Raw genomic sequence first — 26,571 nt, 5'->3', positions numbered from 1 at the left:
TAATTATAATACAAGGTTGATTTTGCTGAAGTGCATTAATGCTGAAGTGCCACGTCAACTCAATTTTTCTATAAATCATTCAAATCTATAGATCGACTTCATAAGAAGTACATCTGTATACATGGTTTAATGAACTGACATTCTTCAGAGACAATATACTTGAATGTTTGATATTCATCTTGACAACCCGATAATCACCCAGTATTGGATGCTTTCTATCAAAATCCACTTTTACACATTACAGACAACTGATATCTCATGTGATTAAGTGTCCAGCAGGCAAACAAATTCCATTTTTTTCTATTAAATTGAAATGTAAATAACATTTGAATGCTCTATGAGTGTGGCATATTCCAAGAGATACTATTGTGAAGTCATGTGTTGCTGCAGTAACCTGTAGGCCTACTAAAGAAAATATTGCATGGAATTCAATCTGAATACATGAGAACGACAATGAGTCAACTTTGTATGACATTCGAGGTGAAGTCGAATTTGTTAAATGGCTAAATATTACCTATCATCAAGTTCATAGTTACACAATATTGCTATAAGTTATATTCCTAACATATTACTCCTCGCTGCTGCTTTTTATACGTGCATGTTCTAAAATCTCAGTTATTACCAAAGAGGTACCTGTACCCCCTTGCTATAACCAGTTAGATAACAGAGATATATGTATACACCTGCACAAGATTGATAAATTCCAGTAACTGAAGGTTGTGTTACAAGGTTCATGACCCTATTGTGTAATTAACAGTTTACCGATGTTAATGAAAACAAAAATCAATGTACATGCATGTATATCTCTTAATTTTTTCCTTCCACCACTATACTGCTTTAGACAGAGCCATCAGTACTAAATATGTGACACTGTGCGCTTCTTTTCGAAGATTGACTTGCCATGGATTTTACATTTAGGAGAAGCCCTTAAAAAAAGTCTATTATTCTCAGAGCAAGGGAGCAAGGGTAGAGATATGCTAGATTATCTCAACAGTTAGAGATGTTTGGTATGATCAAAATTGTGATTCAAGATTAGAATGCTAATGATCCTATTTTATATCTAAACTAGCAAATTATTAGAATTCAATCTCATTGCTGAGAAAGAAAAACTCCTGTAGAAATTCAGAGCAGCAAGTTCTCAATCATCATTATAAAAAAAGAAAGAAATCTGTCAATAAAATGTTGTAGGCATGTATTCCCATGACTAGAAAAAATAAACTGACTAGATTTGTGTCCTAAAGTCACCAAAGATCATTATGAGAAATAACTGCAAAGAAATTTATTTCTCAGTTAGTTTCATTCCATAATGAACAAGTGTTTAGAAAAAAAACACCAAATTTACAGCTCATTTAATATGTGTATTTTTTTTTTTTTTTTTTTTTTGGGGGGGGGGGGGAATAAAACATCTGAGGTATGAAACATCATTTGTTTCAAATTATAGATCTGTAAACCTTTGTCCTGAATGAATGTGGTAAATTTTATGTGGTCTTGTCTTTTGAGTGACAATTCTTGTGTTATTTGTTTGAATTGCTCATTCTTGCAAAGTGCCCATGAACATGCCTGTGTACAGAGTGGTTTTCTGTCTTCATTTGTGTTTTGTCAATTTCCAAATCCACTTGCTCCATTGTTCATGGAATATGCGCATCCCAGGTATAATCTGATGTTGTACAATAATCAGTCAAGCCACTGAGTGTGCCATGTTCATGGAATTCACCAATGTATACCAATGAAAGTGAAATAATTTTAATGATGTGATTATCTTTGATAAATTGAATCCTTTCCCTTACCAACATGGAATCATGTACAGATTACCGGTGTGCCTTTGGGAGCACAAGGGAAAATGTTTGTACAATGACTATTTGATTAGGCCAGTGATAAGGTCTGGAAAAAAAAATATCTGTAAAGATCAGCTGCCATCATGAGAAATACTTTCTTGATGATTCACCAAAGTGTCTGCATAGAACAAACCGTAAAACTTTGCGGTTAGTTTGTGCTAATCCAAAGATGCTGAAATTCTGAAAGACAGTGATTATTTCATCAATTTAGGTGTTTTCTTATTTTTTTCCCCTCATTATTTCATTTATTTTTACAGTCAAAACTAAAGACGCAATCATTGTATGTCATAATGACATAACGCTTTCCATTGTTTTGGGAAGTACAGACGGGATGTAGTTTACCCATGATAATTTCACTTACTAATTCATTCAGATGTGATATATCCACATGAAATGCACTCTCTCAGTGTTTGTGATTTCTTCGATTATGACAAAGAAAATATGAGGTAGAAAGAACCAGATTTTGTATTTCCTCTCCCTTCCCATATTCAACTGAAATACAAGGATGTCCTAATATGCTCACATATGGACTCGCATTCAAATTGCATAGATTTCTTCCAAGCAGTGACATATAATTGGAGTGTGTTATGCAGCGCAATGAAACTGATTCATGCTGTTTGCCCTTGGCACTTTATTTCAAAGGAATTGGAGAAGAGGAAGAAATCTGTGGAGGAGCTGGAGTTTGGGCCTCCATCCACATCCCACCTCGCCAAGAGGCTAGGCATCAACATCGAGAAGCCGACCTCGCCCAAGGAGATCGAGGTGGAGGAGAAGGACCCCACCCCGACACCGCCCCCTACTCCTCCACCAGAGGAGCCCAAGGAGGAGCCGAAGGCCCCGCCCAAGGTGGCCACCAAGATGAAGGTGGAGAAGCTGATCACCAAGCCGAAGCCGCCTCCCCCCAAGGAGAAGACCCCGACCCCGCCCCCCTTGCCCACCCCCTCCCCGCCCCGCCCGCCGACACCCCTGCCACAGTTCATCACCCAGTTCAAGGGAACTGAGTGGTTTGAGCAGTACTTTCCCAATGCCACCAACAGGGTGAGCGGCCAATTGATATCAGGCAAATTTTCTCACTCACATAAATTCTGATCTCTCAGAGCTGATGACAAGGAACCATTCAGCACTTGTTTACTCTACCAATTTGATTTTTTAGCATCTGGATCGTATGGCGTATTTCTAGAGCAATTTTTGCTGTCATGGTTTACTTCTTATAAGAATTCAGTTTAATTTTGGTTGGGTTTTGACAAGGACTAAAACCAACCAATCATTAGTAATCACATTGACTTGTCAGCTTGGATTGATATCTTAACAGACAGAAGTATCTCAAGCCTTGTTCAGTGCTCTTTCCCCCTTCCCCCATGTAAACTTACCTTGCTCCCTCCCCCTCCCCCCTCTAGACTTTCCCCAAGCCGTGGACGGTGACGGCCTTTGTGACCATGCTCCTGCGACTGATCAAGATCGCTGACTACGGTATGAAGACGCCCATCCTGTACTCCATCATCACTCTCCACCAGCAGGACCCCATCGCCAACGCCGACAGCGTCCTGGACATCATTCTCGCCATCCTCAACAAGAACAACGGACCCACATGCCACGACGAGGACCAGAAGGTTAGACTATTTACGTCATGATAACCTTGGAAACCAAAGTTAACAAACTAGTGGCTAAGGAAGCTATATCAAGAAATTACTAGCCAGAGCTCAAAGTTTACCATTCATTGCTTCTTATAATGTCATTGTGTGAGGTTTTTTTTTTTCTTTGTGCTCTCTTCTTCCTTTCCTTTTTTTTTCAACATTTACCTATTTCTCAAATGCAAGCAAGTGCAATGAACTTTATAGGTAGCTGGAGTTGGAGAGTTAGAAAGTTTTGTCAAGTGGGTTGAAATAAATTTAGCTGCCGTTTGGGTACATGCACTGGTGGTATTTTTCCATCAAGATGACCTTAAAGTTCCTATTAAACCTGCCTCTTGTCTTAAAGTTTAGCCTTATTACCTATGTTATATACCTATGTTAGTAATATCTCTATTGATTTCTTTAATTTTATTTGATTATGCAATCAACAATGTATACTGTAATTACCAAAGTACATGATAAGGTAGGTATGCTATTTGTATGATTTCATTTGTCAGTGTATAATGAAAATGCCATGTTTTCTGGGAAGGATGTGCTAAATGCATGTTGTACACATGTATATGCATGAATGTATTGTATGTACATATGATACTCGGCAACAGTATCCAGAAAAATGCAAGCCAGAATTTACTTGCTATACAAAAGCAAAATTCAGTTTGTTGTGACAGAAAATGAAGGTCCAACATGACTGTGGTCAATAATGTGATTCATGACGTATTCATTATCTCTACCTCCCTCTTACTCAGGATTTCATTGTTGCATGCCTCCATTTCATCAAAGCGTATGGAGTCTTCAACAAGAAAGTTGTCATAGAGATCATGGTGGAGTTTGTTGATGGTGATAAAATGGTCAGGTATGTATTTCAGTACCAAAGCTGAAAGAAGGGCAGTTATCAAATTCCCATACTTAAGTTATCTTGATGGTTTCCTCTGGCATGATGACTTGATGAATGTTATATTTCAATGAAATTTGGGAAGATATTTGAGGTTGTGTTGTGTTGTTTATTTTTGTTTCTGTTTTTTTTTTTCCAGGGGCTTTAAAGGGACTCTGTTAATTGCAGCATTTAGTCATTATGATATGTTTTTGGGATCCCTTTTTTTTTCAATTTTCAGACGTAATCTTTTCAAATATTCTCAGATAATGCCAGCAAACTTGACCCAATGACAAAATAAAATCATTGTCTGTCTAATGGTAAAAAATGTGCAGTAATTATTGTTAAGATATCATTTTCTGGTAGCTACTATACAAATGCCATAAATTCTTATCCGGGGTAATATTAAAAAAATGATAATAATATCATAAAAAGTGTTTGCCATTTAAAATCATATTTCCTTAAAGATCTGTGTCTCTTCTGCAAATGAAAGATGAACAGAATTCAGACAAAGTGATGATGTCTTTCATTTTTGAGACTGAGAGCAACTTGAGCCACAGAAATAAATGTCATATGACAGTACGAAATTTTTAATAACCAATGACGTAGATTGACAGAGAAAAGTTGCATCCTCTACAGGGAGATGGCCCACGACCTTTTCCTCCACATGGGACTGGAGGACGTCCACAACTACTTCTTTAAGGAGCTAGACAGCTGGGATGTGTGGAGCATGGAGGAGGAGAGCCGTAAGAAGGAGGTCAAGGAGATGGCCCAGATGTGGCTGGACCAGTGGATGGCCCTCTTCAAGGTATGTTTAATATTAAACCCTTAATGCTACTTCCCACCCCCAAGAAAGTGTGCACCTTCTTCCCGCCTTGCCTTGTTATAAAATAGTCTTCTTTACATCAGGGCTTAATGACAGGCAAGTTCCATTATGAGAGCCAAGAGACATCACGCATTCCTTAACCTGTTGAAGATTAGTCCCAAGTATACCCGTTACTCAAGCGGGTGTGTGTGGGTAAAGTGTGTTAAGTGAAATCAACTCGTCGTCAATGGTCATCAAAGTGTTTCTCGCCTGGAAGCTGGAAGTGTTACAGTACAACAATGTGTATATCTAAGCGTAGGGTTTCAAACATACACACTGCACCTGTCATGCCTTATATGGCTCTTGTTTTGAATATGTCCATGCATCAATGAGCACTGGGCAAATTTCTTTTTTGAAAAAAAAAAAAAGTTGAAAAAAAAAAACTTACAAGGAACAATGGACCTTTATAAACACTTCGTGACAGCTAAAGGTTAAAAGCCAAAATTACAATTTTTATTGAAACAGTTATTCAATAGGGACACTACTGCACATTTACATTTATTCCTCGGCCATAATCGAGCCCGACAATGGGCCACCAGAGAAAAGACTAAAACTCTTTTTGCACTCACTTTCCTTTACCCTCTCCCAGGGCCACCTGAAGCGCTCCATCGAGCAGCTACAGAAGGGGAAACTGACAGGCAAAATCTCCAGGAAGAAGAGCATTGACAAGGGCAGCAAGGCCACTGGCTCCCCCACCAAGAGGATTCTCAAACCATCTGGGGAGGTGAGATTGATTTCGCTTCTCCAATGTCTCGATCATCATCCAATAGTGTCACATACGTATGAATAATTTTATCACAAAAATAGCTAACTCCATTCTTGTTCATTTAAGATATTTGCTATTCAAAATGCTAAAAAAAAACAAAACATGAAAATACAGGATATCTTTCATCATAACTTCAAGAATATTCCTTGTTATGTTACAACTGAGGTACACTGTACCACTGGAAAGGTTTTATTTTACTCTATCTGATGATGGACTTTTTTCAAGATGATTTCATATGGCACTTCACCTGTGTGTGATCAAACTCTTCATACAATTTGCCTACAGAATGCCACAGTAAGCTACAATGCCATGATAGTCTACTGTAATCACATCCAAACACAACATGATTTCACCGGGATATCAAATGCAGAACCGTGTGTTTAGAAATGACAGCATTTGGAGAAGTAATGAAAGATGACCAAAGGAAAGCAGATGTTTGTTAAACGATTCAAGTGGTTATCTGGCATTTAACAACAGCTTGAGTACTGCACCTGCAGAGTGAATGATTTAACTCTTTGATTGCCAAGCCACCATCTTTAATCTGTCTGTTCTTTCTTCCTTGCCATGCATCAGAGTTCATTGCCCTCCATCTCTGAGCCAGGTTCCTCCTCCCATGAGTCAGACAAGCACTCCGAGGGCGGGGTGTCCGAGACCAAGACAACATCAGCCACCTCTCCTGACCATGCCCCCGAGGAGACCTCCTCACTGCAGCCACAACCTCCCCAGCAACAGAAGTCCCTCACAGGTATTCATATAGGTATCCAGTTGGATGCCTATATATTCACAATATTTAGTGTGTCCAGGAATTTGTTGTTTTTTATTTTTAAATGAAACTGTTTCTGAAATTTTGTTAAGAATGCCTCATGTGTCTTCAAGATTAGAAATGACTGTGGGCAAAGTTTTGAGGATAGTCTTTGCAGATGCAAGGAATGTATAACTGACAAATTGAGTGTGATTTACATATGAATTAACAAATATAAAACTTAATTATCAAATACTAGTTATACATACAATAGGTCGATATGATTGTATGACAAATTTATTGAGACTCATGGTTGACTTTTGCAATGTTTTTGTTTGTAAATTGAGGCTTACTTCATTTTTTTTTCGTTGAACTGTACTCCACTTTTGCGAATTTAACCACTTGCAAAGTTGTTGAGAAGTCCCAATTCTCGAAAAATTAGACTTGCTAAATATATAGCCCATACAGTATATAGTTTAGTGAATCCAGAACTCTCCGCCATGTCTTCACACCACCACAGTGACCTTCAATGTCCCGCCGGACATGTCGGCCCTGGACAACATCCAGCCGATCGAGGCCATCAACTACTTTGTGGAGATGGAGGTGGAGCGGCACCTAGAGCGCCTCAAGATGGCCGCCGTCAAGGAGCAGCGGCAGAAGGAGGAGGAGAAGAAGAACACTGTCCTTGTTCTGCCAAAGATCAGGAGGTGGGTCTTTACTTTGTTGAGAAAACAAATGACTAAACAAAAGAAGAACACTGTCCTCGTCCTGCCAAAGATCAGGAGGTGGGTGTTTACTTTGTTGACAAGAAAACAAATGAATAAACAAAAGAAGAACACTGTCCTTGTCCTACCAAACATCAGGAGTTGGATGTTTACTTTGGTGATGAGAAAGCAAACAAACAAGAGAAAAATACGTCTGAAGAAGCTTTACAGTTTGCCAGTGATGATTGTTTGCGTGGCTGTGTGGGTAAGTCTGCTGTTTTATAAATGCACAGAAACTCCTCTTTTGAAGTTACCAGGAGGGTCTGTGGATGTGCATCTATGCATCAGTATGTCTCTGATTGTGTCCATAATGAATGTATGGCATGTATGTGTTGCGTGTCAAATCATGTGTATGTCATGACACAGCAATGTTTATAGATGCCTGGAATGTACATTTCTCCTTTCTTGTTTCAGCTATTGTCAAGGATTACCTATAATGAAATGTGTACTATACATCTCTACCTCTGCTGCCTCTATGTCTATGTGCAGCTTACATGCTCTGTATGCCAGTATCAAAGGCTGATTTTATCCCCCTCTCCCAGTGAGGCTCATCATCCCAAGTAATTAACAGCCATTTTTTACTCTCCAAAATGCTGTCAATCTCAGCGGATCAGGATCAACGGTGGTAGGAAGGTAAACTAAGAGTCCCCAGTCATAAGAGGGACCCCAAGCTTGCTGTGCCGGAGAACTTTTATATGAAATATTATACAGTGAAATACATTTTAGTTTGTTCTTTTTTATATATAAATTGGTAAATGTCTCTACAAAAAAAAAGAGACACAAAAATACAAGAGTACTTTAAAACTGCAATACATCTTCGTTATCATGTTTTTCTTATGTATGTAGGGTGATGGAAGGAGAAGAAGACAAGTCATACATGTGATGTAGATGGAATAGAAAAATAAAGCATTGACACAGATTTACTGTTCCGTCCATCACACCTGCTGATTTTAGTTTACAAATGAAACGAAGCTTTGTAAATAACATGCACTAATTGGCACAATGATTGATAAAGCTTTGATTATGCAACTTGGCTTTGGGACTATGCACCAGATGGGCATAAATTGGGCAAAAATTTGAAATATTGCATGGCTCACTTTAAAAGAGAAAGGAGGAGCATATCCTAAGACAATCGCAACAAGACATTGAGGCTTTCTAAACTATATGAACTTTTACTGGGAGAGTCCAGTATGCTTCGTCCTTCCATCCTCCAATTCGCTTTAAAGTTGAACAATTTTCAGCTGTGAAATGCAGGTTCAATGATATTCTAAGTATAAAACAGTAATAAGTTTGAAAAAATAAAACTGTGTGTTTGAAAATGCCATAATATGCGTGCAGTGTGATTTGCAGTGATATCTCACAGTGAGTGTTATGCACCAATCGTTAACCTTTGCTGGAGCTGACTCCACACAAGTCAAAAGCATCACCAAGTTGAAAATCATTTTGATCATTCTAATGGATTTCCTCTTCCTTCCTTGGAAGACAAATGAAGAATAATTTATATGGAGGCTGAATTTGTGTGAAGTAGATATTCTATCTCCAGTGTCACTGAGTTCAACTTGTGTGAGGTTGGCTGCCATTCACCAAGTATGCAACTTGACTCTTTGTACATATCAAGCAGAAGCTATATCATCTCAGCTATTATTTGCAAAATTGAAAGGATTACCATATTTCTGCTACTTTCTCTCAAATTACAGCATGCAATTCCTTTATGAATTATAAAGAAACTGTCCATTTTCCGACAGTTTTGATACAAAAGAGCAACAACAACAAAAAATGTTTAGTGTGCTCACATTTGCTGTTTCACTCTCTCTTGCCAAATGCTTGTGTTTTGTTAGTTTCTTTAAATTCTGTATATCTTACTATTTCACAATTAAAATACCTGTTGCAAAGAAGGGCATGTTTTGGGATTCAGAATCTTGTCTCTATTTGGGCATCTCCACCTGACACACATTCGTGTGTGGCGGCATTTTACTATGATACAAGTATGGGCTTTCCCAGTTAAGTCTTCTTCTTTAAAATGGTTTGTTGTGCACATTTTCCAACTGCTGCTAAGCACTGCTTTTAAGAGCACAGAGGTTTACGCACATTCAGAGAGAGAGAGAGAGAGTGTGTGTGTGTGTGTGTGTGTGCAGTGGATTAGAATGAAAAGTAAACTGAACTTCAAAGCATCCACAGACGAAATTTTGATAAGGTGCATTGGTCCCCCCCCCCCCCCCTTGTCATGAGTAACAGTGGTTTGCTTCTTTTACTAATGACTGAGCAACATAATTGTATGAAGGTGATTTAAGCATGTCCTTTTTTTGCGTGTTCATTTGTGCAATCAACTGAAGGGAGGAGTCCGATGAAGATGACTTCATGTCAAGGTTTGTTCATGTTTTTGCCAGTAATGAGTTATCATCCTATCAAAGAACCATGACAGCTGTTGTTTATCATAATTTTAGGGATTTGCCTTTGGAGGGGTTATTTGTTTGCTGCAGAACTGATGAGATTCTATGAAATATATATTGTAGGGTTTATTCATCATGTGATTGCCTTAAAAAGTCATCACTTCAACTTCATGCTCCTTCCATGAGAAAGGCACAGTAATATGTGGAAATATAAAAATTGTACATTTCTCTGTTAGGTATGTACTCCTGTTTTAAGAATATGAAATGCCCTTAAAATTGCACATGATCAATTTAATCAGTATCGCATTCTCACTATGAGATGCCCAAGGGTTGTTAAAAAAAAAATAGTTTATATTTCCTCCTACTTCAATATGCCATTCGTTATGCTCATGTCACAGCCATAGGCACTTGCATTGCCTATTTTGGTGTTCTGAATTACTTTGTTTGAGAGGTTGTCGTCAACCATTTTTGTTTTTGGTCACTTTCTTTTTTATGCCTCCGCCACGAAGTGGTGCCGGAGGCATTATGTTTTCGGGTTGTCCGTCCGTCCGTCCGTCCGTCCGTCCGTCCGTCCGTCCGTCCGTCCGTCCGTCCGTCCGTCTTTCCGTCCATCCGTCCGTCCTTCCGTCCGTCCGTCCGTCCTTCCGTCCGTCCGTAATGAATTTTGTGGACAGGGTAACTACCAAAACCTTTTGAGGTATCCTAATGAAACTTGGCATGTATGTGTATTAGGGGGTGAAGTTGTGCCTATCAACTTTTGGGTGCACATGCTCAAGGTCAAAGGTCAAAAGGTCAAGGTCAAATGCTTAAAATTTTACTATTTCCCCCATATCTATGCAATGCCTGAAGATATTTTCTGGAAACTTAGTGTATACATGTACTGCCCAATTAAGATTCTCTGGTGAAAGTTTGGGGTCATGAGGTCAAAAGGTCAAAGGTCAAAAGGTCAAATAAAATGTTAAATTTTCACTTTTTTCTCTGTATCTTGGAAATTGTTCAAGGTATCTTCATGGAACATAGTATATATATGCATCTACTGACTGGCAGTGGTTATCTAGGGAATTTAGGGTTCATGGGGTCAAAGGTCAGGGGTCAAAGGTCAAGGGCAATACTTCAAAATTTTACTATTTTCCTTATGTTTATGCAATGCCAGCAGGGCTTTTTTTTTTTAAAACTTGATGTATGCATGTATAACCCAATAGAGATTCTCTGGGATTTTTTTTTTGCCAAGAAGGTCAAAGGTCAAAAGGTCAAAGATCAAGTGAAAGTGCTGAACTTAATTCTTTCTCCATATCTCGGAAGTGGCTCAAGTTATCTTGAAACTTAGAACATGCTGAATTTATGTACATGTTCTGCCTGACAGTGATTCTCTTATAAATCAAAGGCCAGATGAAAATGATAACAATTTACTGTTCAATACAGAAATTGCGCTTTTTCTCCATACCTTGAAAATTACTCAGTGCATAAACTTATGAAATGGTCAAAGTCAAGTTAAAGTTCTTAAATCCCCAAATACATGCTCTCCTATTCATCCAATAAACATCTAGGTCAAGGAAGGTAAACATTCAATACATTTGTGACAAACATGTCATTTTAATATTTTGCCAATTTTGTGAAAATGTAATTACACATTGTCCACATGTACTATAGACCTATTAGGAGAATCATGCATTATGGCGGAGGCATACCAGTCGCCATAGCGACATTTCTAGTTCTGTAACGTTTTGAGGTCAGCATCAAGTAGCCTGTGTGCTGAATCTACACTCAATATCAAATTTGATAAAGTTATCGTATAATTGGTTTGCTACAGAAGGCAAATAACATGTAACTCCTGGTTGTTGAATGGCTTTTACTGACCTGTGTTGCTCTTGATTTCCTTTGCAAATATCATAGAGATTTCTCTGATGAAGAGCTGCGAAAGAGGTAAAGACGTATCACTGAATGTTTGACTGCAGTGCTAATACTCGGGTGTATTGGAGTGTAGTATTGCTTCTTTACGAAATCTTTCTCACAAGGCTTAATCATTTGTTTATGTAGAGTGTTTTTATCTCGAGAACACAAGATATGTTGCTTCAAACAAGTACCAGTGCTGTTTTTGACTGAACTTGACCGCTGTGAATGATCATATGTTACAGTGATACTCTTATCCCACAATGTCAATCAATCAATTACTCAAGTCGGGTAGTACTCCCAAGATCCATGGATATTAAAAAGTTAATTCCAGCGGACTTAGTCTTTCATGATCTCAGCAATGTCTTGCATCTTTTGAGACCAAGTGTCCATCCTTAATGTACATACTAGAGCCAACAGAGCTTCAATCAGTTACTTACCATCAAAACTCATGCAGGAGCAGAAGTCTCCTTGCTGTCTCTAATTTTATATACCAGTATATATACTGTATACGCTGAATATTTCGCGAGGTTTTTATTTTCGGAAATTTCGTGAGTCGCGTGCTATTCCCGAATTTAAAGACACACGAAGATATGTATTGACTCTGATCCTGATATGAATGTGATGTGCACGTATACATTTCTCCATTCACTACTGTACTCCACGATCATGAATTTAACCACTCGTGAAATCATCGGGAAGCCCCGATTAGCGGAAATTTACTAAATATGATGTATGGCTTATACAGTATCTAAGCTCATGAAGATGCCCACTCTATGCTTTTCTGTAGCAGAATTGTGTCTTCATGTATTTGTTTATTGAGGCAATGTAGAGATAGATTTTACCAATTGACAACTACTGTAGCAAATTAAAGCATAGTGTCTCATAAGGATTTGGCATGATCTAATCAAGGTATAGAGAGACAATATATTCAGCCGTGGATAAGTTTAAGGTATGCCATCATTATGAGCAGTTGGCTCTTTACATACATACATATATTAAGCTACACTTGTTCCTATCCTTACTGGCCAAATTTGACAGAAATCCATCTCGCCATTGCCATCTTTTTTCTTCTTTTTTGTTCTGTCCTTGTAAAGGCTTGGGATCTTGTCAGTCTGGATGTTACTAACATAAACTGTGTGTGACAATGTCATTGAATTTGAAATTTATGCGATTAGAGCAAGTGAGGATTGTATAATGTGTGTGTTTGATGTGAGTACCACCATTTTGTGAACATATAGCACAGAAGCTGCACCTAGTTTGTGTTTGTTGCACAACTGAAGTCTACTGCCCAGATGGCTACCAGTAGCACATAGCAAAGAGCCTGCATACAAGTCAATGCTCTCTGCAAGGAACCTTATAGGCAAGAGAGACTTCTTTCACAGACAGTTTGACTTGTTGGTGTTATAGACAGAATTCTTCAATGTGGGATATTATGCAGCCTCATACTGCATTGTGTGGTATTGCTGTGGTGATTAAGTTACCTTGTGTTAATAGTTAAGTAGATAGGTCATACATTCACAATTCTAAGTGCTGTAATGTGTCATCTGAGCTGCTAGTGAGAACAAACAATATTTTGTACGGAAATGAGTGAGTATTATTTTGTATGAGTTTTCAGACAGTACCATATAAAGAAACATAAATGTCAGTTTTTCCTTACATGCAGCTGTGGATGTAATGAAATGATACAAATGTGATAGCATTTTTTATATATTCCATACGATTTTTTGTGTTTTTTCTAATGTTTAGAGGTCATGATGTCATGCATACAAGTAATTTGATTTGGGGCTCAAGTCCAACTGTGGAGCTGTAAGAAACAAAATATTTATACCCCCGCCAAACGAAGTTTGAAGGGGGTATATAGGAATCAGCGGACGGTCGGGCGGTCGGGCGGTCGGTCGGGCGGTCGGGCTGTCGGGCGGGCGGTCGGGCGGGCGGTCCGTTGCAAATCTTGCGTCGCGAACTACTTCCTCAGTTTTCAACCGATTCCCATAAAACTTGGCACAGATGTGTGCCTTGGGTTGTAGATGTGCAAGACGTATTTTTTGACAGTACCCAAAAGTACGTTGCCATGGTAACGGCATATTATGGGCAAAAATGGGTACAAATCTTGCGTCGCGAACTCCTCCCACAGTTTTTGATCAATTTTTATGAAATTAGGTACAGATGTTCATCTGAATATGTTAATGTGCAAGACACATATTTCCGCAGTGGCAAAAAGTGCGTTGCCATGGTAACGGCATGTTATTGGTAAAATGTAGGGCAAAATGCTTCATGGCAAAACTGCTTCATCAGTGTTCTTCCAATTCTCATGGAATTCATATTGAGTGTTTGTCTTAGGATATAGGTCAGCATGACACATTTCTTGACAGTGACAAAAAGTATGTTGCCATGGTAACAGCTCACATATTATGAGCCAAAATGATGGAAAATTTTGTGTTGCAAACTACTTCCTCAGTTTTTGCCCAATTTCCATGAAACTTGGTACAGATGTGTGCCTTTGGTTGTAGATGTGCAAGACGCATTTTTTGACAGTACCCGAAAGTACGTTGCCATGGTAACGGCATATTAATGGCAGAAGATCAAGGAAAGATCTTGCGGATTTAACTACTTCCTCAGTTTTTTGACCAAAGCTTATGAAATGTGGCACACACCTTGATCTTGGTGGGAAGATGTGGAAGACATATTTTTCGGACGTGTCGGAAGCTGCGTTGCCATGGTAACGGCATATAAATGGCAGAAGATCAAGGAAAGATCTTGCCGATTGAACTACTTCCTCTGTATTCGACTGAAGCTCATGAAATGTGGCACACACATTTGTCTTGGTGGGAAGATGTGCAAGACATATTTTTTGGACGTGTCGGAAGCTGCGTTGCCATGGTAACGGCATATTAATGGCGGAAGATCAAGGAAAGATCTTGTGGATTGAACTACTTCCTCAGTTTTTGACAAAAGCTTATGAAATGTGGCACACACAATAGTCTTGGTGGGAAGATGTGCAAGACATATTTTTCGGACGTGTTGGAAGCTGCGTTGCCATGGTAACGGCATTTAAATGGCAGAAGATCAAGGAAAGATCATTCCTTGGGTAAGACTGTCGTCACGGGGTGGGGGTATTAATCACCTTCAGTGATATTTCTAGTCATGGTGTGCATTGCTCAGCCACTAGCAGTTTTGATAATCTAGCGTAATTTCATTAGTCAGCAGTCGGCACTGCTCTCCATGAAAATTTTAACTCTGAAAAGCAATTGTAGTACCATTATTTTATATACTCTCTAAGGTATTAACTCATGATGCATTGCACTGTGATTAGATTCTTGAAAGATTGGTTTGAATGATATGTCATTTTATTGACAGTCACCAGCATATATATTATATCTCTTAGTCAATGCCTTACCTTGGCTTGGAAATATTGACTTCTTTTTTTTATTTTTTTTTATTTTTTTGGTAAAAACTTGTCTTCACAATTAGTAAAATGTTATTATTACAACAATCATGATATACCTTTCTACCCACAATGCTAATAACATTCAGTGAAGGAGGTTCATCAACTGACTTCAAAGCAGCAAGGTAAATAAACATTCACAAGTTTTTGCTGTCTAATCACAGTTGCTTTAAAAAAAAATGAGGAATGTGCCTTAAGTTTATTTGCAAGGTTAAGCATCTTATGCTTAAATTTGATATGTGCAATTTGATAGTACAATAATCAGACATGACATTTACTGTATTTTTTTTATCTATGTGGATAAGGAGTCTGCAGAAAGTATGTGATTATGGATTATTTCCCCCAGTTACTCATGTTAATGAGATCAGCACTTTTGTGATATAATTTATAACAAGTCATGCAATATGAGATGGAATATTAAATCGAAATGCATTCATTAATGTAATATTTTCACAAGTCGGTACATGTACATACATTGTATCATATGTACAGTAAATAGAGATAGAGAGAAAGAAAGAAGAGGGAGAGAAGGAAGAGAGAGAGAGAGAGATGGTAAAAAATATGTATAAGATGTTGAACATGACATTACTTTGCTTGGATTGCAAATTGGTGTGCATATGCATAAGCACATAGGTTACATATATTGAAAGAAGACCTGCACATGTTTACGGATTGCAATTCAATAGATGCTCAAATTAAAGTTTTTTCCATCCTCGGCAATAGTACCAGTTTCCCTAATCTTTGATCCATTGTTGATACGTAAGATCATAGATTTATTTATTGGCTGTGTGTAAGGTAATTGGTAGTACCTTGTTCAAAGAGCATTGTCTATTGAGTGAAGTAGAATTACATGAAAACAGAGTCCTTTCATAGACCAGTGAAATCACTTTGTTATATCAAAAGTTTGTTATAGCAGTGTTTGAAAAACAATGTGACATACAAGGAACACTGAAATCTGGGACAAGAGAACTTACTATTAGAGTCTGTTGTAATCATTTTTCTTTATAATTAGAGTTCACTGTACTATATATGATTTTATTGACAATCGTCCATGATATCTTTCCGTGTTTACTTTTTGCATTATTTTTTGTTGTTGTTCATGCTTCCATGTTGGTGGTTTTTTTTTGTGATGTCCTCTTATAGAGAATGGTGGGAAGAGATGAAGAGGTATGACATGTCTTTCTCGTCATTTCTATTTCAAGAGAAGCATTTTAAGATCAAATAATATAACTTTCGAAATCAGTGTAAAGATCCTAAACATTCATTTCTTTTCTTTTATAATGCAGCTGAGATAGTTTCAACTCAGAATCACTGTTTATGTATTCTTCAGTGCTACAAGCTGTGCTTTATGAACCATGAAAATGGTCTAGCAGATCAATTTTGAAATTCTTTAAAGCTAAGTGTACTAAGTAATTCGACCAAAATTATAAACTGAAATGTTCAGCAAGTTTCTGATTTGCAAATAATTTGGTTCGTTATGCACAAGATATTTCAGTAGAACACCGTGAGAGAAACCAGTCTCTACCCTGAGGGGTGAATATACTGAAACACATTCATTTTTTTTAAATGTGTTTTTTCGTTTTGATCAGAAATTTTGAAGAAATCAACATGACATTATGTGTTGTTAATCATATTCCTGTATGTATCAAGGTTCTGCTTTAGTTAGTACAGAAACATTTGTGAGGTTCAACAGAATTATATCTACAATGTGTGCCAAATAAAACAACAACAATACAACTTTCTGTGTTCTCATAGGGTAATAGTTCAAGTAAAACTTAGAACTTAAAACTTCAGACTTCAAGAAACGGTCAGTATGCAATTGTTGTTATTAGATGGTACAGCTCTCGCTTGCATCTTTGAAATAAATCTTATCATCTAAATTCTAAATTCTATGTCTATGATGTTGGAATTTTGAAATCACCTTTTTCTGTTATAACTTACTATTATATGTGTATTCCACTGATGACATGCAATCATTAGAGCGAAAAAGAAAAAGAAGAAGCAGAAAGAAGAGAGGTATTGTGTGACGTGTCTTAGCACATCAATAACATCGTTTTCTTCATTTTCACCTTGCACTCTGTTTTCTATTAAACAGAATTGCTAATTTTGTAACTTGTTGAGGGTGTTGACCAGAAATTGATGATTTGTAGAACTTTTGAATGATGACCAAGAAGGTGAATATAGGTGTACCATAGTACAAGATCCTTCTGGTGGTCATAGTTCAAACTGTTTTGTAGAAAATGAATATCAAATGGTTTGTGTGTGTGTCCCTTGACAATCTGACCTTGGAGTATTACGTTAAAAAAAAAAAAAAGTTTAAGGGATATTCTTCTTTCTCACTAGTGTATTCATTTATCATTTTTACTGACCCGAGGCATGTTTTTTCTTTCAGCAAATGCCATCTTCAAATAAATTTGATATGATAATGAGAGTTTATGAAAGAAGGGTTTCCTTCAATATTTATGGAATCTCTGAATCACACCAATAAGAGCTAAGAACTTGGTGAATGATTGTTGTCAACAAGGTGAGATTGAGAACATGTTAGTTATAGTTTTCCCTAATTTTAAATCCATTAGTCATTGAATTCAAGATAGAAATCATGCCAATCCTGGTCAGTTGTGAAATTAATAAATAGTGCCATTGAAGAGAATGGAATTAGGAGAGTAAGATGCTGAATTCTATGTGTTAAAAGGGAAATGCTGTGCAGAGAGAAGAAAGATTATGGATAATTGTGCAGGTACTAATATTTCTGTCACGTTCTTGACATAATAATCTCCTTGAATTATGATTCGTACATGTCATTCATGAATGATTGTTGTCATATCTATTGTGTGTGTGTGTGTGTGTGTGTGTGGATGTGTTTGTGTGTGTGTGTGTGTGTGTGTGTTTAATTCCTTATGCTTTTTTAATTCTTTTTCTTATGCACTAAGAGCAAGAAAGTAGACCTTACATTTGCACCAGATCACATTCTATTCACAAAGTGTGATTTAACCATTTATTCGTCTTGCAAAAATATATACATATATTTTTGAAGTGAAAGGGGCACTCATCTGCAGTGTTGCATACTTGTTACGATGGTGTGCTATGTTCTCATGCACAGAAATTTAGGGATGAAAAAGCAGTCTTATAACCAAGTCTGCAAGAGATATCTGTCAATGAGTCATGTTCGTGAGTTATGTTCACATTTGCATTGTCATAAATTGTCTGTCCTAGTTGGAACAATATCACTACAGGTTGACCTAGTAGAACTTTGTAACAATTGTCTAACAAAGTCACGAATGTTATCACTTTGATTAATTTCATTTGCGTTCATGTATTACAGTAATGTGACATGCTTTGTGAGAAGTTTATAATTGATTGAACATGCAATATATTTACATTGAGAGCAGCTGTATAAAAAAAAAAGTTGTTTTCTGACTGCATATTGGAGGGCACAGTGTGAGTATTCACTGTTACTTACTTTTGCTGTGTGCACCATACATTTCAATGATGGATGGAGGTAAGGAATGAAATAGACCAGTTGATTATGTATTCAGATATTGATCATGTCTAATTCATATCTCTGTCAATCAATGTAACACCACAAATCTGATTGTGATCTGCCTGAGGCTTGTGTATTCTCAAAAACAACATTTAAAAAAAAATATCAGCTATTGAAATAGAACTTAGAGAAAGCACATGAAGTGAATATAGAGCTTGTCATTTTCTATCTAATTAAAAAAAGGTCAGAAAAAAGTGGGAAGGGTGATATTATGACTGCATTGGTTAACTGGTCTATTTGTTCAAACCTTGGATCTCCTATATGGTTCCCTGTTGCATTCTCTCCTATCCCATGCCATCATATTCTAGGACAAGGAAAAGGTAATTGAACTGCTGGAAGGGCAGTGTGTGATGCAAAAGCAGTAAACTGAATGTGATGGTAGTGTGTGAATGAGGACTGTATAGTAAGTGAATGAAGAAATAGGTGGCCAGATGTGAGTTGTCTAATGTTGAATTTGCCGGAATTGTTGTGGACGCTATCAGTTTAAGGTTTCACATCTGTTGAATTCTGATCACCTTCGTTTACCGGTACAGTGCACTCCTGTTATAATGAACATGGTTATAACAAAATTTCAGTTACAGTGAAATAAAAATTCTGGAGGATACATTATCCGGTTAGAAAAAAATTTCGATATAACGCAAGAAAGGTGCCGGTCTCAAGGACTTCGTTATAACAGGGGTCCACTGTATAGTTGATTTACTGTAAAACTTTGAACAGCATGTACTATGCAATACTCAGAGTGGGTACATGCTTGCAATACTCAAAGTAGGTGCATGCTTGTACAGGGGTTACACATGGTCAAATCTTTGTCCAAGCTGTTAATGTCTTTATCCAAGAATGCTGATGGAGGGCCTGATTTAATTTCCTCCTTTGTGTGTGTGTGTGTGTGTGTGTGTGCACGGATCTGTCGAATGGTTCAGATGAGAGCAACTATAACTTTTTGTCCTTCCTGCTTTTATTTGAATTTTATTTAGACATGAATATATCTATTATACGACAGCAAAGTGTAAAATCTTATTCACGGTAACTTGCTTCCTACTTTTGTGGATGAAACAAGAACTGATATACAGTGATTTTTTTTTTTTTCATTTCCTCACAATGACTGCATCAAAGTTAAAACTCATGCTGTTATATAAAGTTATTGTTGTTTTGGTTTTTCTTTTTGTCAGTGCTCAGTAAATTTAGCTAGTGATCTATTGCTATATGTTTCTTAAGATGACATATCCTAATATTTATCAATCAAAGAAATGAAGAAATTTGCCCATGCAGTTGACCTTACTTCATCCCCAAAAAAAAAAAAAAAAAAAAGGACAAAGTTGATGTGTGTATTAGCATTGACACATCTTTCACTCCAGCCATGGTGGCAGTGAATGAAAGGATGGCATTCCCGCATTTAGATTCTACTAGAGGCTTCTGCTCGATATGCTTTGCAAGACATTTTATGTTGTTAACTCAAATCAGACAAAACACAACAATATGATTAGTTCTGTTATGTCACATTTCTATTTCCTTTTGTCTTTATGTGTGTTGTGTGTGTAATCCACAGTAAGCCCAGTCTAGTTCGTCTCGGTGAAACCCACACCAGTACCTGCAAGGACAAGCGAGAGACAGTTTTCCAAACAGGTTAGTGTCAGTAATCTCTTTAAAAAAAATATATATATATATTCTGTTTTCAGATACACCCTGCAGTTCAACTGGCATGAGTATTCAGAGTGCTGGAGGAGCTTACATATTATTCATTGTTTACGAAATCTTCAAGAATTTGTCATGTTTTGTTCAATTCTTTATGCATTGATATGAAAATTATTACTCATATTCATGTCACAGAAACATCTTCTATATTTTAAAGTACTAGATGCCAAACTGTATTTTGACATTAGGAATTGACTTTAAGATTGAATAGATGATACAGCAGATAAAAAATACTGAAAACATTTAAACTGACCTAAAAGAGCTGTCTAATTACACTGAGCAGCCTTGTTACACTCAGCAAATCAGTGGATACCATTTTTGAATTGACACATTAAAAGATTCATCAGGGAAATCATTTATCTAGAACTGTAAGTACATTTTCATTGCTTCCAAAAGGCATGTAAAAAAAAAAAAGATCCCTGGATCCTTTTTCCTGCAGAAGATAATGCGGTGAAACTCAAGAGATAAAAGCAAACCTGCAGTAATAATGTTAAGAGGATTGGGGTAAACAAACAAACTCTTGTAATGATGCATTCTGGTTGCGAATGAGAAGAGGTTCTGACAGATACTCTCAAATGAAAGAATACTGTCCGAAAGTACAGACAGAAAAAGTAGTCAGATCCATGTTGTAACAACCAACAGTTTAAAGGGCAACAAAGCCATCTGTCGCCTTGCTGATGACTTCCCCCACCCCTTCCCCCCATACAGAGTTGAGGTTACCGCCCCTCCCACACCAGCTGCGCAAGAAGATGGAGGCAGATGGCTTGTACAGCTTCACCAGCAAGATAGACTTCCCTCTGAAGACCTATGTGCTGAACCCGTTCCCATCACCAATCGACCTGTACGACCAGCTACACCAACCAATTCTCCTCACGCTGCGGTCCTCCCAGAAGTACTTTGTTCCCGGCCAGTCGGTGGTGCCATCAGAGAACTACAGATGATTTTGAGATGCGGACGAGATCGAAGGGGTAGCGCTCGATGGCATCAGTCATTGCTGCTGATTTGTCTATGGGATATCTGCTTGTGGCACCCTTTTGATGAGCACTTGCTATGAACATTATAAGAGTATTTATTTAGCTTTATTGTACATATTACATCAGTTGTAATATATTCGACCCCCTCACAATGTAGAGGCCATCAGTGATCAATCATTTAGATTATGGATCAAATTTTCAAAATGACAACTGCCAAATGATGTGTAGTCAATCTTTGGTAATTTCAGAGCTGCCAGAGCGGGAAAAAAAGAGATATGAGATACTGCGGATATATATGTTGCGACCTTTTCTAAAAGGTTTGATGCTAATGACGTAAGTACGAGTGGTCTTTGAATAGTGCAAATTTGGTATCAATAATTCAAGTTTAAGCATTGTCACAAAATTAATAATTTCCATGCCACTGCAAATGGCAATCTTCAAAAGGGATAAAGTGGTGGGGAAGAAATGTTTGAGTTACTCTTTTTTTTTTTTTTTTTTTTGGGGGGGGGGGGTATCTTAAGGTTGCTTGTTGGTTGGTTTTTGTGTTTGCAGTTTTCTTGATTCTCTGACAAATGGCCTGACTCTTGCCTCTAATGTGTAGAGGTCTCTCGGTCCATTTATATTCTGACCATGAACCAGCGTAATTCTCCATTTGACATACTGTAGTAGTCATAGCAAATCTTCCCATAAGGACATCTTTGTTTTGTGAAGGAAAGAAAGAAGTGTATGACCTTTGTTTGATGAAAAAGGGGGCATGACAAAATGCATTGTCCTATGCATGGACTTCTGTAGACGTGTATGAATTGCATTCTCCTCATCTTCATAATTTTTTTTTTGATAGTTTGTGTCCGCCAGACCATGCTAAAGTTTACACTTCCGCACAATCAACCACTGAGAGCCAATTAAAGACCTTTATTTTAACAGTATACTACTACTGTGCTTTTCCACTGAATTTCTGCAGTGATTTTGAATATAAGATATCTATCTTATGATATATCTTTATATCAGAGATGTAAAATCGACAGGATTTTTTCCTTTTTTTTATGACTGCAAGAACAAGAAGAATACATCTGAAATATTGTGAAATACAGCATTCCAAGGTTTGCACCAATAATTTCAAAATATATATACCTTGAGCATGAAACACATTATTTGACATCAGTGATCTTTTGCAGTGATTATATGTGGATACCAAAGCATTTCTGCCAAAAAAAAAAACAAAAAAAAGTTATGTTTACGTTCCTGACATTATTGTTAAATAAAGGGAAAACCTAACCACAGGTCAGCAGATATTGTGCGATGCTATGTGTGTGTTTTGCAGCAGAAATGTCATTATGCAATGAAATAATAGCATTTTCCTCATGATAGTTGTAACTACAGTATGCACTCACCCCTACAAATGACCATTAAAAAATGCCAGCTAAAGATTTCTTTCATGCAAGTTATGGAACAGCTTGACTTTCGTTTGGCAACTAGAAAATTCACCATGCCACTCATGCATCAAGTTCTCTCCAGTATGCGTGTCTGCTGATATCACTGCATGGAAGTGTGACACAAGATATTTGTGCAACTTACAGTAATGCTGTGCTCAGAGTTTGTTTGTGTCATAGTGTGTCTTATTTTGATGCCTTTTTATATCTTCATGTCACATATTTATGATTCTACCCTCGGCATACAGCATCATTACCCAGTATTCATGTATGTACACCCAGGCAGAAAGTATGTCAGCTCAGCAATTGGTGTGTTTGGGGGTTTGTGTCCTGCCAACAGCCTGTTGATTCCAAGGTCTTTCTATCTCAAGAGTCTCAGAAATTGTATGTGGCTATCAATCACACTCAATTCTCATGCCCATGTTCAGTATGAAGTGGAGAATTGCAAAAGTGAAGAAACTCTAGCTAAACTCTAGCCAGCTATCTATGCATTTCCTGAGAATGCAAAAGAAATGTATCACATAAAGTTTGGGAATATGTGATTATCCAGTGAAAGTAGGTTTTTGTTTAGCGTGGTACTTGGTTTTTTTTCTTCGGAATTGATCAGTTATTTCATTCCCCCCCCCCCCTCTCATTTACATCATACTCTGTGATGTCACAAATGAGCAGATTCTTATGTAGTATGCACTTCACTTTTTATCTGTCAAGTGATATCGAGTAAAAGCAATATCGTCATTCGTTTTTACCAAGCAGTGTTACAGCATAAGAGATTCAAGGTGCATTTCTGCAAAAATCATGTTCCCTTGTCCAGAGTAAAAGAATATAAGAATTCTAAGAAAATTATAATCTTTATTCAAAGTCAGTGAAGACATACTCTTATCTTGAAAGCATTCCGTGAACAAGCCGTCCATGACTAATCTTGATGACACATGAACTGTAACGCAAGATCATCATTTGGAGAGAAATTAGTCAAACTTCATACCAGGTTGAATGTGCGGCAGAAAGTACATGTATTCATAGGAACCCAAAGTATCAGTAACATAAAGGTACCAATTGCCTTTTTCTACTCATGTTTGAGATATACATAGTGCTCCCTGCTGCCTTACAGAAAATCTTTTTAAAAGTAGGATCACATATTAATTTTGCTTTGTTTGTTTTTGGCAAAATATTATTTTCATTCTTTTGTTGTTGTGTGTTTGTTTGTTTATTTTGGTCACAAGAGTAACTCATTCCAACTGCAGTCCTTCAGTGCGACATGTAGGGGCATTTCCAGTCTATTTGTTTCATATTGGAAAATTGTGTATGTGATGTTTTGATGATAATGTATACATGATGATGGTGGTGGTGGTGGTGATGATGGTGATGATGATGATGATGATGATGATGATGATGATGATGATTATGATTATTATTATTATTATTATTATTATTATTATTATGATAATTGTGATCAATTATGAAGCATCTGTGGTGTCAAACTTCTGTCCGTTGCTGCACAAAAGTATTATGAGCTGATGCAACTTGTACCTGTACAAAATGTATTAAATGAAATATACCTTTGGCCTTTGCTACTAAAGTGGCCTTTTGAAAATCTACCCGTCCATTCTATGATCCACCCCATATCCGTCCAATGGAAGAAATCCACCTATATCTGTATTCATATTTTGTATCACACTTTGCTATGTGTATATATTATTGTACAGTATTAAAAAATGCCTTCAGTATAATAATGAAGAACAATGTGTGAAGTCTGATTGTATATACTTTGCAAGCAGGTTGTCATATATATATCCATAGGCTGAGTGTTGTAGAGTGTAGAGAGAGAGAGGACCTGGTGTACTGTCCAGAGAAACAGTGCAATATATGGTTTTCATATATTAGGAGTGCTTTACTTTGGCTTGGTAGTACGTCATTACCTTGAGATGAACAGGTTTGATTGGGATAACGAAGCTTGACATGGAAATCAGGATCAGTTTTTAAAATATCTTTTGGTTTCAAAGAATTTTCAGTCATTGCAACTGTCACCTAGATTTATAAAGCTTCTTCATGCTGTGCTTTGAAAAGTTACCATAAACATTACCCTTATCATTTCCAAAGAGTTCTCTATTTACCACCCTTTTATATGTATATGTATGTATATATATATATATATATATATATATATATATATATATATATATATATAAAGATAAGTAACAAAGCTGCAAGAAAAGTTCATGCTGTATTCACCAACGGTTTATTTCTTCACACAAATTTTCGAGCGTCTCGCCGCCCTTTCTCAAGCGTATCAACACTTGAGAAAGGGCAGCGAGACGCTCGAAAATTTGTGTGAAGAAATAAACCGTTGGTGAATACAGCATGAACTTTTCTTGCAGCTTTGTTACTTATCTTTTTATCTTGCCAACACGTGGACTACCTTATCAACATATATATATATATATATATATATATATATATATATATATATATATATATCCCAAGTGCGAGAGATCGTTCCCTTCCCAAACGTGCGTGGTGCCTCAATGTTGGTTGCATATATACTGAAAGAAATTAGACTGAATTATACAGAAAGAATATATATATATATATATATATATATATATATTTTTTTTTTTTAATGTATATTTATATCATCATCATCATCCTTGTTTAATGTCCATTTTTCTTATCACTGGGTTGGACAGGTCATTTCCTTAATGGCTCCAGTCTATCAGGTTAATATGGGTGATTTCGACACCTTTTGTCCTCTTTGATGGTTTCTTCCCATGTCTTCTGGGGTCTCCCATGTGGCTTTCTCCCAGCAACTGGGAAAGTGTAATACAGTAGATTATGCCAGGATCAAGCAAGCAAGCAAGCTAAATAATGTATCTAGTTAAAGAAAATGTTTATCCAAGCATGTGTTTGTAATTCATAGTACATCACTGTTTTTGAAATAGGGCCTTATATTTGTACACTATAGCACTCCCAGATTTATTCCAGAAAATAAAGATCAAAGACAAAGAATTTGAACCGCAAGTGACAAACTTGATGATCTTCAATAGATTTTAATTTCCTTATTCTCCTCATCAGTATAGTGGGGGAGGTAGAAGTAGTTTTGTATGGTGTACATACAATATTACTAAATGGAAATGTTATATGCTTAATTGTTGATGCTGTCCCAAGATATGAAGAGTTTGTTCGCAAAAACCGATAAGTCCATATTTGCCAAATGGAGATATTTACGATTAAAGGTCAAGAAAAATAAAGTGAATAATAAGAAAATTTTTGCTTCTTTTGACCATGACTTCAAAAATGTACCTTTATATGTAGTGACCAATATTTCATTTAAAAGGTATTATTTTGTACTTTATGACAGAGACCATTACTTCAAAATCTTCAAAAATGGACTTATCGCTTTTTGCGAACAAACTCTTCATATATAAATAAGATAAAGATTTGACTTTTCTTGTGTGACATATCTTTACAGAAATCTGCTCAAAATGAGTGAATGTACACTTGAAGAGTTTGTTTGCAAAAACCGATAAGTCCATTTTTGAAGATTTTGAAGTACGGTCTCTGTCATAAAGTACAAAATAATATCTTTTAAATGATATATTGGTCACTACATATAAAGGTATATTTTTGAAGTTACTGTAAAACGAGGAATTTTCGCGTGCATTTTAATTTCGCGAATTTCGCGAGCGCCAAAATTTGCGAAATTAAAATGCACGCGAAAGTTTTTGTCTACACTGCATG

The 26,571-nt window shown here is 36.9% G+C and overlaps 1 protein-coding gene across 1 annotated transcript in view; it reads left to right on the top strand.

Moving 5' to 3' along the window:
* The window catches only part of LOC139726925 (uncharacterized), a 48,123-nt gene extending 26,750 nt beyond the window's left edge, over positions 1–21,373 (top strand). Inside the window, exons 21-36 of the mRNA XM_071637913.1 lie at positions 2,478–2,873; positions 3,233–3,445; positions 4,213–4,319; positions 4,977–5,145; positions 5,792–5,926; positions 6,542–6,713; positions 7,231–7,417; positions 8,081–8,107; positions 9,808–9,840; positions 11,758–11,787; positions 15,289–15,324; positions 16,343–16,366; positions 17,180–17,215; positions 19,049–19,060; positions 20,287–20,363; positions 21,141–21,373. Coding sequence (XP_071494014.1) covers positions 2,478–2,873; positions 3,233–3,445; positions 4,213–4,319; positions 4,977–5,145; positions 5,792–5,926; positions 6,542–6,713; positions 7,231–7,417; positions 8,081–8,107; positions 9,808–9,840; positions 11,758–11,787; positions 15,289–15,324; positions 16,343–16,366; positions 17,180–17,215; positions 19,049–19,060; positions 20,287–20,363; positions 21,141–21,373 — 1,887 coding nt within the window. The remainder of the gene's footprint in view (positions 1–2,477; positions 2,874–3,232; positions 3,446–4,212; positions 4,320–4,976; positions 5,146–5,791; positions 5,927–6,541; positions 6,714–7,230; positions 7,418–8,080; positions 8,108–9,807; positions 9,841–11,757; positions 11,788–15,288; positions 15,325–16,342; positions 16,367–17,179; positions 17,216–19,048; positions 19,061–20,286; positions 20,364–21,140) is intronic.
* Positions 21,374–26,571: the final 5,198 nt, after the last annotated feature.

Source organism: Diadema antillarum, unplaced genomic scaffold, assembly GCF_040938485.1.
Source record: "Diadema antillarum isolate AM-2024a unplaced genomic scaffold, OU_Dant_1.0 seq00000105_RagTag, whole genome shotgun sequence".
Classification (NCBI taxonomy): Eukaryota; Metazoa; Echinodermata; class Echinoidea; order Diadematoida; family Diadematidae; genus Diadema; species Diadema antillarum.
Note: the sequence above shows the minus strand (reverse complement) of the source record. Positions and strands in the feature narration are given on the sequence as shown.